Source organism: Accipiter gentilis, chromosome 17 (assembly GCF_929443795.1).
Source record: "Accipiter gentilis chromosome 17, bAccGen1.1, whole genome shotgun sequence".
Lineage (NCBI taxonomy): Eukaryota > Metazoa > Chordata > Aves > Accipitriformes > Accipitridae > Astur > Astur gentilis.
In genome coordinates this window covers 18422905-18441514 of record NC_064896.1, presented here as the reverse complement: position 1 = coordinate 18441514, position 18610 = coordinate 18422905, and the positions used below count along the sequence as shown (strand labels likewise).

Sequence of the window (18610 nt, the reverse complement as noted above, 5' to 3'; positions counted from 1 at the left end):
AAGAAATTGCAATTGCTATTTGATTTACAGGCCATAATATTTTTTATTACTCTTACACATTTTGAATTCTTGAGACTATAATGTCTTAGTTTCCAAATAAGTGAAGTATCATGGAACTGAAAGAAAATAGCCTTCTTAACACCTTGTGCCCAGTGAATTAAAATTTTCTTTGTGTTTCGGCAATCATTTTAAGTACTCGTTCAAATAAGCTTGGTATTTGTAAAGTCCATAGGTAGCGAGGCATGATTCATCATTACTTTCAAAACAAAAAGTCTTGCAAATATGCTTAGCCCTCTTTAACTCCTTGAAAGGTGTGCCTGCAGTATGCAGTTAAGCACCATTCCAAAACAGAGCAGCAGCACTCTCTAGGTTATCTATGGTGGTAGTGATGGCACTCGTCTGGGGCTAATATGTCTGTGTGTAGTTCTGTCTAGGCATCTCTACCCCAGTTCTGTGGCTCAGGCTACTTCATCTGAAAGAAAAGTGGCAAGACACGATGATAAAGCTTATGTATTTTCACTTCAGTCTTCAGCTCATTTATGGCATCACTATGAACACAGAGAAGCTTACCAGAAGCTATTGGAGGATATTGCTGTTCTGCGGCGTTTAGCTGCTAGACTATCTAGTCGTGCTGAGATGGTTGGAGCCGTTCGCCAGGTAAGAACATCCTGGTGTCTAACATGTATCCTGGCTGCACATGTTCACTCTTTCTCTTCTTCAGCCTTAACTGGAGGTTATATTAGCCCTTTGAATTTTATTTCCCATTTTGACAGATTAAAGATATTTATTGTAGTGTCAGATAAGACACCATTTCAATCTGGAAATAGAATTCAGACTGAATTGAATTAATAATAATAATAGAAGATTACCCATGAAGCTATTCAATAGCTGTACAACAGGAGCATATATATTATCCAGAACTATAGCTGCATCACAAGAAACTTACTTAAAGTCAGTGCAGCACAAATAAGAAAACTCTTCTGGGTCAAAAAGCTCATCTAGTTTAGTCACCTGCCCATGGCAATAGCTTAGTCAGACAACTATAAAGAGTATAAGAACAGAGCAAGTATAAATGAGAACACAGCAATACCCCCCAGCTTCAAGACTGTTGCCTCTGCCCACTAAAGTAACTAAACTGATGGCAGTGACTAAGACATTCGAGGATTTGAAAACAAATGTACGTATACCACCTAACTAATAAGACAGGCACACAGGCAGACTATATAAATATGTGACAAAATAACTTATGATATTCTGTGGATATGTAGGAATGCATGTGCATTTGTGTTCTAATTAGCTTAGGAATTTTCAGTCATGGAGGTACCAATATTTCTTTAAGAACAACTATTCCAGATTTAGCCCTGACAGGGAGCATCCACATAGAGGCAAATGATTTGTTTGAGAAATGTAGCGGTTACCTGAGTATTGCCCTCTTTTCTTCCTTAGGAGAAGCGTATGTCAAAGGCAACAGAAGTAATGATGCAGTATGTGGAAAATCTGAAAAGAACATATGAAAAGGATCATGCTGAGCTAATGGAGTTCAAGAAACTTGCCAATCAGAATTCTAGCAGAAGCTATGGTGCACCTGGTAAAAAAAATAAAAATTTAAGGGTTTATCTTGTCTCTATACAGAGAGGTGTTGTTGCTATTAATGATAAATTTGAAGTATCATGAACCTGTTCATGAAGCTCTGATCTACAGGAGTAGATTTCAAAAAGTTACAGATATAACAGTTAAAATATTTCATATAAGCCATATTTAATGCTATTGTACAGTAATTTAAAATCACTATCACTTACCAAATTCTGATGAGATTCAATGACATTTTTATTGGCCTCTTGCACATATGTGTAGCTTTTACAGTTTTAATGCAACTACCTCTTAGATGATAGATGATGGCAAAATTTCATTATTAAAAAGTTTTTTTCTTTTTGCAACCTTTTCTTTCCTAGTTTGCTGGAAACTGAAATATAAGTATTTTCTTTGTATATGGAGGTAAATAGTGGGCTTTTGCCTGATCTCAGTAGAGATACTAATGGTTCAATTTTTTGCACTTATTTCAAATCTCTTTTGCAGGTGTAATTGAGACCAGGACTGTATGACAGATAAATATGCAATAACTACAGACCTTGTTTGAAATACAAGCAAGGGCTCTATTAGTATTATTTATAGATATTCATATAGTCTAAGACTGTTCTTTATCTACTGTTTTTATGCAGAAGATGGAGTACCTCGTTCATCTAGATCCATGTCTCTTACTGTTGGAAAGGTATTTCTACAATATAAAGAAAATGAAGGGAACATTTTATGTAGTGAAATTTCTTTGTCTCTATACGCTCACTTCTATAGGCTGTGTTCAAAACAGTACTGGTAAATTCTCAGTGTTGTTCAGGTAATTTAGTGCAAGTGCTTTGTAATTTTCAATACATAATTAAGTATGTCTTTGTGCAATAATTATAATGCTTGCTGTGAATGAAGGGACCTATTTATTTAAGAATAATTGTATTCCAGGACACATACCTGTGCTCCAGAGAATGGCTTAGGTCCTGTGCTTTATTCTAGTTCCTCAGTGAGGAAGCTGAACATTGGATCAAAACTTACTATGCGAGTCAGGATTCCATGATCATACCATTTTCATTATCTTAAGAATTATATCATATTCAGAGTACCTTAGATGTAAACAGTTATTTTTATGTGGGGCTTATTTTTCAGTTAGCATCCAAGTATCTTGTTTGGTTTGACAAAGCATTCAGAGTGAGAGATTATCTCAGATTGTTTTGCCTTGACCAATTAATAACTTTAACATGGCCACTGTTCCCTTTCTGCAAAAATCCAAGTGGTTTTTTTATTTGCTTGGGTTGTAGTCCTTTAGGTTTAGTTTATTCCTGCCACCTCTCAGTGCTGGGTAGAAAGAGTTAGAGCACAGAGCATGCTGAGGGCAAGACTGGGTTTCAGAATGACACCCAGATAAGTTGAAAAAGAAGTCCCCAAAAAAGATGAAATTCAACAAGAACAAGTAAAAAATATTAAATATTTGTAAATATTAAAAATTCGCCCCCGAATAATAATGGGGGGGGGGGGGAACAACATGCAAACACTAGAATGAACTGCATAACATGGCTACAGACCCCCTAATATAGTTTTTCAGAGGCTCATTAGGTAAACATCTGTCATTAATGAATAGGTATAGTTGGTTTCGTCTAGAACCAGAATCATGGAGTAGGTGACTCCTCTATATTTACTAAATCTGTGTTTAACTACTTTCCTGTAAAGTTATCTAGAGCAGAATCTTAGAAGTGTTTGGATATGCACTAAGATGAAGCTGTTAGATGCTATAAGTGCTTGGATTTTTTACTCAGTTGGAAGCATAGATTTTACTAGGCTGTATATCACAGGATATACTTGGTTACTTACCTAATGACAACAAAAACTTACATGATCTGTACTTGAGCTAGAATGTACGTGTACAGCTAGCATCTGTTTATCATATAAAGAATTTCCATGGTCTTTGGGAAATGTAAGCAATGTTGCATGATGCTAGATAGATATCTAACAACTTAAGGGTGGGGAAGAAGGCATTGCTCTTTAGTGGACAGAACGGATGTTATTGTTTCTGAAAGTTATAGTTTGTAGGTTTAGAAATAATTATATATCTTAGTAGGTACAGTATATCTTAATGGGTACAAAGCAAGAGAAGAGTTTCATGTGTAACTTCATTATTTTCAGGTCATTGTGACACTGGCACTTTTCCCAGTATCATTATACACCTGGTTTAACCAAAGATAATAGCCTCTAATAAGAACTGGCAATATCAACTCAGAACATACCTGTTGTGTGACTTACACTATTGGGCTTTCAGTGTGGAGGGAAAAGAATAGCATCCCTGTACAACACCTCATTTCACACTAAGCACTTGCCATACCAGACAGTACTAGAGGAAGTTTTGGGGAAAACCATAGCCCTAACAGCCATTTATCTTAATTTTGCTCCCAAGTCTCCTTTCCTCCAAGGGACATTAACCTACATCTTTGCCACACCCATTAACTTGCAGAATTGTTCTTCAGTCTATCTTGTTGTATGACAGGAAAAAAAAAATGTTGTTTCTCACAGAATATGCCTCGGAGGAGAGTCAGTGTTGCTGTTGTTCCTAAATTTAACTCCTTAAACATTCCTGGTCAGTCACCAACAGCTTCACCCATACCTTCAATGCCATCCCTGGTAAGTAAACCCCACATTTTAAATACACTGCTTTTTGTCTAAACCACTTTTGCATGGGGCCAAGCCATAGTTACTAAAAAAATGTAAGCCCTTCCATTGGTTTAACTTGTTTTGACTTCATCCCAGAGAAGGGGACGGAGAAAGGTTATTTCTGTTGTGTAAGGGAAATATGCTTTCAGAATCTAATGCCATAAATGATCAGTTTGGACACAGAGCTGAATAAGGCTAGCTGGTGATTCAGAGGCATTGGACATTAGTTGAGGCAATTTGCCTTTTAATCTGTAGTAACATACTGGGAAGTTTCAAGTAGTAAAAATAGTTGTCCACTATAGGAGAGAAATTTTAACTAGAAACCATAGAAGATGATTGGACTGCTTCTCTTCATTGCCAAAAAGTCCACTAAACAGAAAAACATACATATAATGTATAGAAATGTATGTAGTACAAATTTAGAGGTTCTGTGATGATCTGGGATTAGTGGAGCTATCAGCCTCTTGACTTTTTTTTTATAAAATTTTTAATAAATTAAATTAGGATCTAATCTGAACCTAATAAATCTATATAAATGCTTTGGAGAAAAACTGCAAGGTATACCAACTGTTCAGAGATGAGCTATGATGGCACATAACCTGAAAATTATACAGTTTTCTGTTAAAAACATAGGGCTATTTAAATGAGGGGGTTTGCTGAGAAGCTAAATCCATTTTAGTTTTAAGAAAACAATCTGTTTGTGCAATGTAGTTATTATGTACTCAGAGTCAGTTTTTTCAGGAACCAAGTGTGGGTTTTTTACCATGATTTATTATGATATATTTTTGTTTAAAATTTTCCAATGAAAACTCAACTAAGAAACTTATATTCCTAGGATAATATGGAGAGAAGCAATAGAGTAATTTTACAGTTCATTGATCAATATATGAAGAAGAAAGTCTTCTTCAAAATAAGGAGGGTAGAAGGAATGTCACAGAAAATGTGCAAGTCTGTAGTTTTCTATGGTTAGTGAGAGTAATTTGGAAGCTCCATGTTACAGATACCTTGCTTATGAGTGTGGGAAGAAAACCTAAGCAGCACATTGACTTTGTCATTTTACTGAAGACTCATTTGAAATTAATTCATGGATGTAACATATATTGCTGTTTTTCACTTACAGTCTGAGTCACCTAGTAATGGAAGAAGCAATCTAACATCTACTCCTGTTCTGCCAGCACTTTTAGAAAAGTAAGTTTTCTCTAGGTCATCTCATGACCCATTAAATCCTAGTATGAAATGAAAATGATATCATTTCTATCTTTCCTAACAGAAGTTATATCAAGGCATAAGGTATTGAAATCAGTGACACAATATTGACTTAGGTTGATTCATGATCTGGTAACTGTATTTTATTATGTCACCATCATACTGTTCTTTTCATGTTCAAAGAGTTTACACCCAGTATCTCAGAACGAAATCGAGCCTGCTATGATCATTGGAACTCATCAAGTAAAAAATGCAGCAGATTATGCATTTACGCATTTGAGTAGGCCTGCCTTCAGAACTTGACAAAACTAAGAGTATTACATGCAATGCACATGGCTTTTATCTATTTATTTATTTAATATGTTTCCTGGAACAAATTAATGCTGTATCTAAAGTTGGCTATGAGCAGCCCTGGTTATGAATATTCCTTAACTTGACTATCCCAGTAATAGAAGTTTGTGTTTTGCCCTTACCTTTTCAACATGTTGCCAGCTGGTAAGAGTCATATTTTGAAATACTATGATATCCAGTGTCATATAGCTTTTTAAATTTATATGAATAAACATAAGTATACGAAATTTCAAAGTATAATTTATCATAATATTAGAACATCAGAATTTTGCAGAAGTCAAAACAATTATTAAATTGAGTAGTAATTCCTTTATTAGTATAAAATGAATTGAACATTCAGCTAAATTAAAGCATTAGGTTTGAGATTTTAGTTTTAACAACCTGCAATTTTAGTTTTAACAACCTGAGATTTTAGTTTTAACAGCCAGAGAAGGCTGCATTTTAAAATGAAAACATAGATACATGAAAGAGATTTTTTTTTAGCCTAGTAACAAGCAAATACCTCAATATCTATATTGTTCTAGTACCTATAAATTGAAAAAATATTATTTATTAAAACATTTGCCCTTTTGACTCTATATTAGTTACCATTAGTGTAGATGTCCTGGCAGGATTAAGGTGTGCTGTTGTTAGGCATTTTCCATAATAGTTTCATAAGTCATTCCATGGGTTTAAATAGTACCACTTTCGGAGCAAAATAATAGTTATATGAACAAGGAAAGCTAAGAATTGCTCTGCTGGAAAGCATGTACATCTGCACATTTCTGGAAAGAACTTTTAAGTTGTTTCAGTTGAAATTCATGTAGACATGTAATTTAATTTTATACAAGTTATTCAAATGTAAAGCCCCTATATGAATAGAATACAAAGGTGGACAATATGAAAATACGTGAGACTGGGATGGGAAGTGAAGGCATACTCAAGCAGTACAGAATATTGAATTTCATGTGCTTTAGATTAGTGCTGAGGCAGGACAAAATTTATCTTATGTCTTTGTTTTTTCTCTGTGCTTTACTAAGAATGAAAATATGCAACAATTGGGAAAACAAAAATGGTGAACTATGACACTAGTTGTTACAATTCAACAGAACTCTGCAAGATTTAGACCGTCTTTTGAAACTGTACAGAAACTCTAAAAAAACCCCACCCAACCAAGAAAACCCTTATCAGTATCTCTTATTGGATCTTAAGAAAACAAATCATGTTATCAAGTAACAGAAGTAGAACTTGAAATTCAAGTTTGAGCATAAGTATGTATGCATGGGCCAGCTGCTATAGTAGTGTAAAATTATATAGTTCAGCAGTTTTATATATTTAAGCACTTGAAGCTTATACTCATCATTTGTTTAAAGTCCAAGTGAAAATAATGTCTACTGTTAATACAACTTCTTGAGAGAAAATCCATTGCCCACAGCTGGGGTCAATCAGGACAAATTATTCTGCCATTGATTTTAGTGCCAGAAAAATAAGGCCTACAAAAAGGGTTAGATTCTAGAAGTTGAAATGGGATCCACTGTTGAGCTTATTAAACCTTGACTTTGATAGATTTGCTAAGTCATGTGTGAATCGCTTAAACTCTTTGTCTCAGACTTAAATAAATAAGGGCAGGTGAACACTGCAGAAAGAGAGCAATATACAATGGCTTACTTTTAGGCTAAATGCTGGAATCTTTTACTTTAGAAAAGTTTTAGTGACAAAAGCTATGTATGAGTTTGTATTTTTTTAACCTCTGCATCAGTTCAGTGTATAAAGTCAGCAGAAGGGAGTACCTAAAAGGCAAATAAAAAAAAAATTGTTAAATTAGTATTTGGTATTATTTCTATTATTTTCCTCTGATGTAGCAGGCTACAATTTCTAAGATGATTTTTAGAAAGTTGAGGGAAGTGTTTTCAAGAATAGCAAATAAATGCCATGGATAAGCCAGGAAACAAATGCTCTTTTCTTTTTTAAAGAAGAAACAAAATGCAAGTTTTAATGCCTTAGAAACATATTAATTACTGCTCCTAAACGACAACATTTGGAAACTAAAATTTTGCTTAGTGTTTAATTTTTTTGTTTAGAAAGACATTTCATTTCTCTGATGTACATTGCAGAAGAAAAATCAGGAGTCACAAAATTACGTGTTATTGTTCTTGTTCAGTAGTATACTCCAAATACAATACATTTCAGTGGTGTTATTTTCTATTTGTCTGTTTCTTTTGCCTTGGCAGTGGAAAGACTAATGGAGAGCCTGAGTGTGAAACCTCTACTTCTGTGCTGACACAGAGTGGGTTGGAAGAGATCAATCCTGAAACTAAAGCCAAGATAGAAGAGGAAGCATATAACAAAGGGTGGGAATATTTTATGTGAACTAAATCTGTAAATGTGCTACCAGATGAGGACATATGTTTTTTATAATGTCATTTAAAATGCAAAATGAGTAACATCATCCATATGAGCTCCTAGAAGATGGTCATAATTGAAGCAATGTGGGAAACAATGCGAGTGAGCGTCACTCATTGTATTTGCATCATAGCTTTCATCCTTTATTGATGTTAGCCAAACTGTGGGACAGCAGTTAGAGATTCTGAGTTGGGTGGGTGTTTTTATGTCAATAGTGTTCAGCTTCATGATAAGATAATCCAAAACAACTTTCTAAAATGTTTATTCTGAAAAGTATACATGGAAATGAGTAAAAAGTATCAACTCTTGCAGTAAACTTGTGTTGTTTGTGTCACAAAGTGCTTTACACGGCATGTTTTGGGGTGATTAACAGCTTGGGGATCTGTTTTTGAATGTCAAGCAAAGAACTTTGTACTATTGAAGAGTGAGACAAAACTTTCCATCTTCTGTGGAATCCAACAAGCCATCTATCTTCAGCATTGATTTGCATTTATTCTCTAGCAAAAAAAAAATATCTAGAGGGTGTTCAAAATTATTGAAAAATAATAGAGAAACACTTACCAACTCCTTTACAACAGACAAAAATTGTGCTCTGCTGAGGACTATTATCTCTTTTTCAAGATAAGTTTGGTAACAGAGCTAATATAATCCTCTGTTAAGGAAGGGTGGCTGTCTGTGTACCATACTCATGGTCTTTAGCTAATTTTTACTCTTCTCCAAGTGCTGCAACACTGCTACTTGTGTATTATTGCATGTAACAAAACATAAAGCTAATTTTTCATCACATAAGAACAGGCTTATACAGTGTGCTAGATTAAGAAAAATGGTTTTTGTATTAAAGCTATCAGGAAGGCTTGAAGAAAACCAGAGAACTTCAGGAACTGAAGGAAGAAGATGAAGACACACCAAAAGAAAGTCATGATGAACATGAAGAAAGTGAAAATGGAGACGAGATAAAAAACCTGAAAAGCAGGTGAGGCAGTGGTGTAATATGTCCATACAAGAGGAGCCACTTTTTTCTATTTGTGGTATCCAACCAAGTATTTTATACTATTATCTTCCAAGTGTTTTATTCTACTACCTTGACATGTTTTCTTCCAGTCTAAGGAAGCATATTTGAAATAACAGTATTTTCACAGAAAGGCGTATTCCAAGATAACATAGTTGCAAAATACAAAACTTTTTATTTTGATATTTCAACTAAAATTGTATGTTGACATCATCTTGATGTGGTTTGATTTTGATTTGAGGTAAAAAATATTCCACAGAAGTTCTTAGATGCCAGAATGTATCTCTCAGTAGGCATGCATTGTCTCATGAAACTTGTAATTCAGGAATCTGCTGCCCGTATTTGTGCCATATGTCATTCCCAAAGGGTCTTCACAGGTGAGTCTTTCAGTACATCTACAAGGTGAATGCAGATTAAGATAAGCTCCTCAGTTACGTTGGACTTGCTCTGACTTGGACAGGCAGGTGCTTGCCCCCTCTGGAAGCTGTGTAGGTGCAGCAGAACAGCACTGTGCTGGAGTTCCTGCCTTTCAGCAGAGTGACATGTTTATTGCGTTCATCTCTACCCAATGCTTTTTTTCTATACTGGGGACTTTTGAATCATCTGCTTATTGTCTTACCTGAAGCATTTGATGCTTAACTGGAAAACTTTTCTGAAATTGTCAACTTTTCTCAGAGTTAATTACTGAGTTTCCTTGGTGGTTCTACCACTCAATTCAATATATCTGCAATTTCCTGCATTAGAGAGGAATTGAATGCTCACCAGAGCAAGTAATGTGTCCAATTCCAAGCTAAGGTAGGGATCCTTACCTGGTCCAGAAGAATTAATTTCCATTCCATAACCATTATGGTTATAAACGTCTGCTAATTTGAGATTTCAGCCATGTTCAGAAGGGCAGCTATGTCACTAAGCGTGAAACTCTTAGGAAGAAATGTTTACAACATTTTCTAATGTTTAGTTTAGTTGAGCAAGCTATGAACAGTGCAGAATTTTACATCACATCAGGCTCTGAGATTTGCCAGTTGGCAGGTGGGAGAAGTAGAAGTCAAGGTTACAGTCTTCAGCCATCTTGCAAATATCACACATATCTGAGCATACAGCTCTTCTTTTAAGAACAGTCTGATTCTTCTTTGACAAGGTGTTTGTATTTGGAAGAAAGTTGGTGCACTGTACAGCTATGAAACTTCTCCAATTGAAAAGCTTAAGATAATAAATTTGCATATGATTAATATATAACAGTTTTCTTTTAATTTTACAGCAGACTTGAAGTCATCATTAATTATTTACATATACTGTACCCCAAACTGTGTAAACACTGGAATGTGGTATGGCTTGTAGTGGCTGCGATAATCATTTTTGCTGTGGTGTTGGGAATATACCATTCATACAACTCCTGTGATGAAAAATCAGAGGGACCTGAAGGGAAGGCCAGCTGTTCTGCTGCCCATCAGTATTCCTGGTGGAACTCAGGATTTCAACATGAGCAACGCACTGAATAATAAAGGAACAATCATGTATTTATGGTACCTGAGCAAGTATGCATATTAGAACACTGTTTTTAAAGGTAGTGCTTAGTCATCCTTATGGCTGTTAAATGTGATCTGTTAGACAAGTGAGTTACTCCACACCATGAGGTTTGGGGATACATTGTGAACGTACCTTGCCAAAATGATAATCTGATAAATAATCTTGTCTGTCCTCTTATTGTAATGACTGATAGAAATAAAGTAATATTGAATCATAAGGTTGTGGCAGTAATGAGCAACCAGCATGACATTTAAAAGAATGATTTGCACAGGACATTGACATCTCTGCTATAATTTTGAAGAAAATCATAAAACCTGCATTTGCAGTTAGTGCTTTATTTTGCATTTCCTGAATTTATTGGTGATTGTTGAAGTACTAATGCCATTTAAGTCCTTTGGGTTTTAAGAGTCTAATTCATTTCCTTATTCATGATTATTGCATAGAAACAGAAGCTCTTCTATGGAACGTTGGAATTATCTTATCAGACCAAATGCCATGCTGATAAAGTAATTTTATAAGAGGAGTTATCTGTATGATTCTTTAAATGGAATACTAAGTACATGCATAAATGTATTTTATGATATACTTTAAGAATGGGACCACCACTTTTTTTTAAATGGGATACACACCAAAATCTAAAATGAGCTTTAGGTGGCACAGTTGATATCATCAAATAAATCTCGGAACTTACGATATATCAAAGGGACATGCTTTGCAACAAATTTGTGTATGCCACTCAGAGTCAATATTGGTTACAGCAAAAAGTAGTTGCTGTCTGGAAGATTAGATGTGTTGCCCAAGCCCAAAATACAGCAGTCTTTGACATGGGAAGCAATCTTCAATACATTATTACAAAAAAAAAAAAAGAAAGAAAAAAAGAAAAAAACCCTCTTCAAACCTCTGTATACTAGTGATCACACTAAGTGGACTCTGCCCTACTGCTAATACTGGAAATAGATATCCTTTGAGATCTGCATTAGGAACACAGTTCTGCATACAGCCAAAACCCTACCAGTGCCTAGATGAATCAGGACATGAAAGCAGTGAGGACTTTAAAGCAGTCACTGCATGTTTTTCATAGTTCATTTTCAGAATCTGATGCCAAGTATATAAGTGTTCTGATATGCTTTCAAATATAAACTATGAGGTCATGATAGATTAATCTTTTGCCCAGATTTTCAACAGTTCTGCCTATTTGGGAGTTGTGAGTTCTTACACAAGAATGTGAAAGCCTGAAATTTTTAGACAAGCAACTTCAAAATGGTGAAGCCATTACCTGTAAATAACCACACCACCTAGGGCTAAGACCAAAACACGTCACTTATGGGATACCATATGTACCTGCTGAACATGACTTCTGATTGAAGATGAACTATGTCTTTCCATAGCTATATGCTTGAGTCTAATCACAATATCAAAATCAGTGTGATTGCATTCTTATGGTATTTTCTGACTGATGAGCAAGTCTGTTTACCAACTGAAGGATAAGTATGTTATGAAGGACTGTAATTTCAGTTCAGATGCAGTTAGTATTGTCTTGTTTTCTTTTGGTGTAAACACTGAACCTCAAGCTAACTATCAAAGAAAACAGGTTTCTAACTCAGTCAGAAATTTAATTCACATATCTGGCACCAGTAACATATATCCTGCTGGTGAATTTTGTTTGTTACATCTTTACCCACATGTTTCTTAAGAGACATTTATATGGAGAAAGAAAAGAAAAATAAAAAAAAATTAGTTTAAAAAAAAAAAAAAAGCAGACCACTACCACTTTTTGGGGGGACGGGAGAAGCAGGGGGGAAGTCTATAAGCAGTTGGGAGGTTTGTTTTTTATTTTTAAGTATATATTGTTGAGGAATATTTCATAAGCATGCTTAAGGAAGTTCAAAAAGGATAATGGGAAAGTGTCATTTGGTCTAAAATTGTAATTGGTAAAGAATAAGACAGAAGGAAGTTTCTTGCAAATTACTTGGTATCTGTTTGGTTCAGTTAGAATATCTGACTATGAAGAACTACTGTGACATTTCACATACCTTCAGTATTTGAAGAACCTTGTCAGTTGCTCTTTGAATACTTTATTAAAATCAGCTTCTTTAACTTAATATTCTTTGCAAATAACATTGATAACTTAATAAGGCAATAAAAATTGAAGGTGAATAGTCCTGAAGATTCAGAATCCTCTATGCCAAAAATTATGGCACATCTTTGATTATGTGATTATGGAAATGTTGGGCTGCACTGAGGAAAAATAAACAACAGTGACTATAATCAAATTAATTAGCTCTTATTTACATCTGTACTGATCTGGGTCCAACACCTTATTTTAAATACATGTAGAAAGTTATTGATATCAATAGGACTCTTGAACTGCTTAATGTTAAGCATGTGCTAAATTTTTTTTGCTCAGTGGGTGAACGAAGTCTCCATCGTCTCTTGAAATTCAGCACACTGGCTTTTTGTGGACTTGGTGCACAAGGGCAAATTTCCATAAGTAGATATACTGATTTGAACTGAACTACTTGCATGTCTAAGGCAAGTATAATTCAGCTACAAAATTACTAATTGTTGCAGGGAATGGACTGAAAGAGGCAAGAGATTTTAATGGGAATGAAAAGATTAATATAAAGTTTATTTCTTTAAAAATTGTTCTTTTTATAACTACTTTGAGCAAACTGTCCACTAAAAATAATGAAGCACAATGACTAACAGCACATTAAATATTTTTGCTTATATTTTTCAGTTAGTTAATGAAGACACCTTTTTTAATAGGAAACTAGATTGAGCTCAAAAACTATTCTAAATGTAATTTTATCTGTTGGATATTAGTTTTCTTTATCCAGAAAAAAACCCCAACCTCTTCTGTGTTCAAAGATCACATCAGATAACGAGAAATAGATCTATTATTTATGCTATTAACACAAATAGTTTTGTTGAGGTGCAATATTTATTTTTCTGCTTTAACAAGACACATTTATTGGTTTTCCTGCACAGCACAGATGTTTCTAGTAAAAGAATTTTAAAAGGGCACTATTTTTGTGTATCATATTTAAATTTGTAATATTGTAAGATTTTGCACAAGTGTGCTGGTATTGTACTGTATAGTATCACATACTTGAGTTTTGAAATAAAAGTATGGTTTCAAAGTCCTCAATGTTGCTACCTTAATGGTTTGTTTTTTACATGTACTCTGCCTGCATATTAATGGCTATGTTCTTATGAAATACATACTGCCTTGTATATAATGCATAATGTAGTGCCATGTTACACATACCAAAGATCTTGTTCTTAGTCTTTCAGTTCTTCAGGAAAATGACGTAGAAGAAGCAAGCAAACTCCTGTTTCAATAGAGAAAGTGTTTGTAAGCAGGGTCATCCCTGTCATACCCTAGAAACAAGATGAGAGAGGAAACTGAAATATCCTGGAGAGAGTTTAACTCCTGCATCAGAGGGAAGCTGCATGTCACTGAGGAGGTTGAACCCAGAAAGCCACAAGGGAAATCTGTAACCTAAGGAGATTGAGTGAAAGGTTAGGATTCTTCATCTGCTTTGTGCTCTTGTAGGCTTGGGAGATCTAGGAAGCCTGGGCTTTGCGGAGAGCTGAACTGCCACACCAGCAGGAAGGAGACAACGCTCAATTTTCACAAAGAATAGAGATGATACTTCTGAATCTCTGATGGTCTGTGTCAGGGAGAAAAACATTGGGACAGCAACACCCTTGAAAGGAATTACTGTTACCAGGAAAAGACCCTGATATTTGTATTTTCCACATAAACATTTTTTTTAAAAAAAACTTTTGTCCTCTCCTGTTGTTCAGGCTTCAAGGTTCCTTTAGAAATGATAGTAGAGAACAGTTAAGTCTGTTCTCCCATATCAAAAGTTTTCTATTTAGCAATCCTCATCAGCATTTTAAAACATGCTGGCATGAAATGCTGGGATTTTTCCTTATAGGTTACTATAAGTAGGTCAAATGCTAATTAAACATTCAGTATAAGGCTGGTTTTTTATCACCACACAAGTTGTGATGAAGACTCACACACAGGTTAAAGACTTTTTTGTACTGTTACAGTCCAGGTAAGTGATCTTCTACACTGTCTTGGAACAGCTGAAATATAAAAAGGAAGAAACTGACCATAAAAAAAAAAAAAGTTATTTCAGTCTCACTTCATGATTCCAAAATTCTTTTCTCCCTCTCCTAATCTGTAGTTTGCTCTTACAAAACCATGTGAAGGAGCTTATATTTTTGTTTGGTGTTACAAAGGTGTTTATCTCATTTTTCCAGCTAAAAATCCTACTAAACATCAATAGCATGGACAGAGTTTGACTAAAGGAACTTTGCCACAGTGAGGATAATAGGCACAAAGTGTTAAACCTTGGAAGAACAATTAGCATGCAATTTTTAAATGTCAGAAACTCAGCTTTTCACTAGTTTTCATGGTAGGAAATACTTAGCAGTTCAAGGTAAGCATGGAGATGGTAAGATTTTATTTCATGTTCTCAGTGGTTTACAGCCACAGACTACTAGTCTGTGAGAGCTATAGAATAACTATTAGTTTCTGCTCCTGCATTGTAAATGCAAGTGAATCCACTTAGAACTTGCGTCAGTGAGATTAAGTCTGATTACACTATTTCAGGTTGCCATCATTTTGTAGAGGCAGGTAAGTACAACTCAATAAAGGAGTGAATAGAAATTCGAGCAAGAAATTTGTCTTAAGATCTCAAGGAGCTTTACCAATATTCAGTTCCAAACCACAGCCCAAACACAACCCGATTTTCATTTATTTATTGCTAATGGAGACATCATTTCATTAACCCACAGCATTCTCCAGTCAGCCTGTAGATGCCTGTCTATGTTATAGTATACCCGTAGCCATGCTGTATGCTGCTGCAAAAGATTGAGCCTGTACCCAGATAGAAGTTAATACTATCTTAATATATTAAGTGGGAATTTTCTACAATGCAAACCACAGTTTAAAGAGGTAGCTACTGTTATGCTTGTGTTTACAGGACCTTGAAAACAGCGTGGGGATATAGGACAACTAAAAGTTTACTGAATCACAAACAACATGATGTTGCAAAAAAAGGCTCATACCATTCTGAACTGTATAAGCAGGTAAAGTAATTTATTAATCAGTACTTGGCATTGGCAAGGCCTCAGCTAGAGAGAAAGAGTGAGCAAGCTAGGGTTTCTTAGCTGAAAGAAAAGTGGGAGCAGAGGCATAACTCTTTAAATACATAAGATTCTTGCAAAACATAAGGGAATAAAGTATTTTTCATGTCTATTTCCAACAGGAAAAAAAGTGATAGGTTTACACCACAGTGTGGGTAAGTCAGTTTAGACTAGGGAATACCTTTTAACAGTAAAGGACAGTGAAGCACTGGAATAGAGCGTTTGAGGAAATGTTAGGAATTTGTCACTGGAAGTCTTTAAGAACAGGTTAGACAAACATCCATCAGGAATAACATAAATACAGCTGATCCTACTGACAGTAAAGGTCACTAGCTGATCTTTTGAACTCTATTCCTGCTCTGTGTTGCAATCTCTGCAAAAAAAATTGTTTCTTTGCTAAGGCTTCCTGAAGGTTTTTTAAGTTATAGCCATGAGCATCATCAGTGTTTTGAATCAATCTATTGGAGTTACTGTTTGTTGGAACTTCATAAAAGGCAGCAGTGAAGCAACTGGCTTCTACCTCTGTCCCTACGGTCTCACAAGGAATCCCATTTACAGCAGTGTATCTCCAAATCTGTTCAAAACTAGGTATCATATTATCTCTGTGTTACGGTACCTATTTTTGCATTGGAACTCTAAGGCAAAGGAAAGTAAAAGTACTACATGAAGACAAATAGGATACTGGGGAATGGATGCCCTTCCAATTCCAAAAGAAAAGTCCTGCCTGGCATGCTGTGATACAATAGAGAATTTGTTTTATTTACCAGATGAATAGACAACATGAATAATGAGCTGTTAATCAGTAAAACAGGAAAAAATAGCAAAAGACAAACTTATTTCAAAGCATTTACTGACTTAGCAGTCTAACAGTCTTATCTCCCTTCCTCAGCTGTGTTTTCTGAGTCAGCAGTAGTTAAATTTTCCAGCAAGCCCTACATGAAAGAAAGTGTAAAGCGTGATTAGGGATTTCCAGTCAGTGACCTCACCTTTGAGTGGGACAGTCAACACATTTGCTCTGACATTCTTTCTATGAAGCAGTGTGGTGACAGCTGAAGTTGCTTTCAAGAAGTCATCTCAAAGGTGGTCTGACAGTATCCAATACCTTAACTTTTCTTAGCAAAGGAGACAAATCACCTTGAATTTCTTAATTTTCCAAGTTGGTGACAATGGCAACTTATTTTGGAGTTACATCAGCAGTGTTTTTCATCTGGATTATGACATTCATGGCTCAAAATTACTTTATAACAGGTATGTAAAATTCTACTTTTTAAAGTCTCCTAGTTGAACAGTGAAGTACTTGAAAAAAGTAGCTAGATTTACAAACAAAAATGGGGGCAAGGGAGCATGTGTAAATGTGTTTCTGGCATAGGAAACCACAGGGTTTTGAGAATACAGTGCAATGGAAACTGCTCTAGCATATAGGGGAACTTTCATTGTTAGTCTAATTCAATTACAGTCTAAATGCTGTAGCATTATTGTCTAAGTGCTACAGAACTGTTTGTTTTAAAGATTTGGTATTGCATTTAGGATTAAGTTCAGATCTATTGAAATGTGATTTTATTTTCTATTTTTTAAAATACCACAGCAAACAGTTTTGTACAATCCTCGGAGAGCAAAACATGTGTGAAACCAGTTCTGTGTGTCTGTGATAAAATGCTACCTTTAATGCAGTGTTTCGCTCCGATTGGCAATATCCTGACACTGTCTTAATTTGCAACATCGAAGGAAATGTGTGGCAGGGATCTCACAGTTCATCTCCAGGGCAGTCATGCCTGTCTCTGGTTAATACAGTGCAAAAGTTCCTATTCTGTATAAACTATCTGTGAAAAAATTAACATAGGGAATTGCCAACATCAACTTTATCACACAGTTCTTAGATAACCCTCCTCCGTCAAACATTACAATATGAAACTATTTTTTCAGTCAGGGTCATATGATAGCCCTTTCTTCTATGTGTTAGTGAATTTTGAATGTCTTCTCCTTCAGGTTCCATAATGAACTTGATGCAGTCTATTCTAACTGCAGTAGCTACTAGGATATCTGCAGATACTCAATGTACATCAGATGTTTCCACATGTTTCACTGTAATTTGCAAGGAATAAATGCTTATTCTACCTATGTAAAAGAACATACACCATTGTTGCAGACAACTGATATTCTTATCTACTGAAAGGCTTTTGAAGGAAACCTAGACTGTGAATTAGATGCTCAACTCAAATCCTATTGAAATTCCACAGGACTGGAGTACCTAACAACAGTAGTCTCCTCCAGCAATCCCAACCACTGAATAATTGTCACTGGGGAAATGGAGAGCTTGAGTCTTAAGACTATTCCTTCCAGCTGTTAGGACCCCTTTTACTTCCCCTCCAAGCCTCCCTTGGGGTACCTACTCATGCATCCTCTGCTCATTGGTGCAAGAGCTCCAGTTAAGCTCAGGGCTGATCTCCAGCTGTGTCTTGGAGCTGTGTTGGAGAATGCCCTGTCCCCTCCTGTAGTGACTTACTGACTGGGCTTCACAGACATACTCTGGACTTAAGCTGTAAGTAGCCTTCTCTCCAGGATGGTCTTCAGGCATGTGTTTTCTGCTGTTCCCAAATGGACTTTCTGGATGAACTCTGCATCTGACTCATTGTCTTGCTCTCTCTGTGGCTGCCAGTGAAACCTGCCACTGTCACCACTGTGGTCCTGTTCAGGTGCTGTGGGACTGTGCCCCAGTGGGTG

General features: G+C 35.6%; 2 protein-coding genes across 3 annotated transcripts in view; both read left to right on the top strand.

Annotated features, from left to right (window-relative positions):
- Positions 1–11724, top strand: part of IRAG1 (inositol 1,4,5-triphosphate receptor associated 1) — a 47805-nt gene extending 36081 nt beyond the window's left edge. For both annotated transcript variants that reach the window (XM_049821087.1, XM_049821086.1), the window contains 8 exons: positions 526–657; positions 1447–1588; positions 2220–2269; positions 4111–4218; positions 5369–5436; positions 8016–8135; positions 9029–9160; positions 10455–11724. In XM_049821087.1, the coding sequence (XP_049677044.1) occupies positions 526–657; positions 1447–1588; positions 2220–2269; positions 4111–4218; positions 5369–5436; positions 8016–8135; positions 9029–9160; positions 10455–10695 (993 nt within the window). In that variant the 3' untranslated portion in view covers positions 10696–11724. The remainder of the gene's footprint in view (positions 1–525; positions 658–1446; positions 1589–2219; positions 2270–4110; positions 4219–5368; positions 5437–8015; positions 8136–9028; positions 9161–10454) is intronic.
- A 3271-nt stretch (positions 11725–14995) lies between these two features.
- Positions 14996–18610, top strand: part of LYVE1 (lymphatic vessel endothelial hyaluronan receptor 1) — a 12983-nt gene continuing 9368 nt past the window's right edge. Inside the window, exon 1 of the mRNA XM_049821092.1 lies at positions 14996–17137. Coding sequence (XP_049677049.1) covers positions 17056–17137 — 82 coding nt within the window. The 5' untranslated portion in view covers positions 14996–17055. The remainder of the gene's footprint in view (positions 17138–18610) is intronic.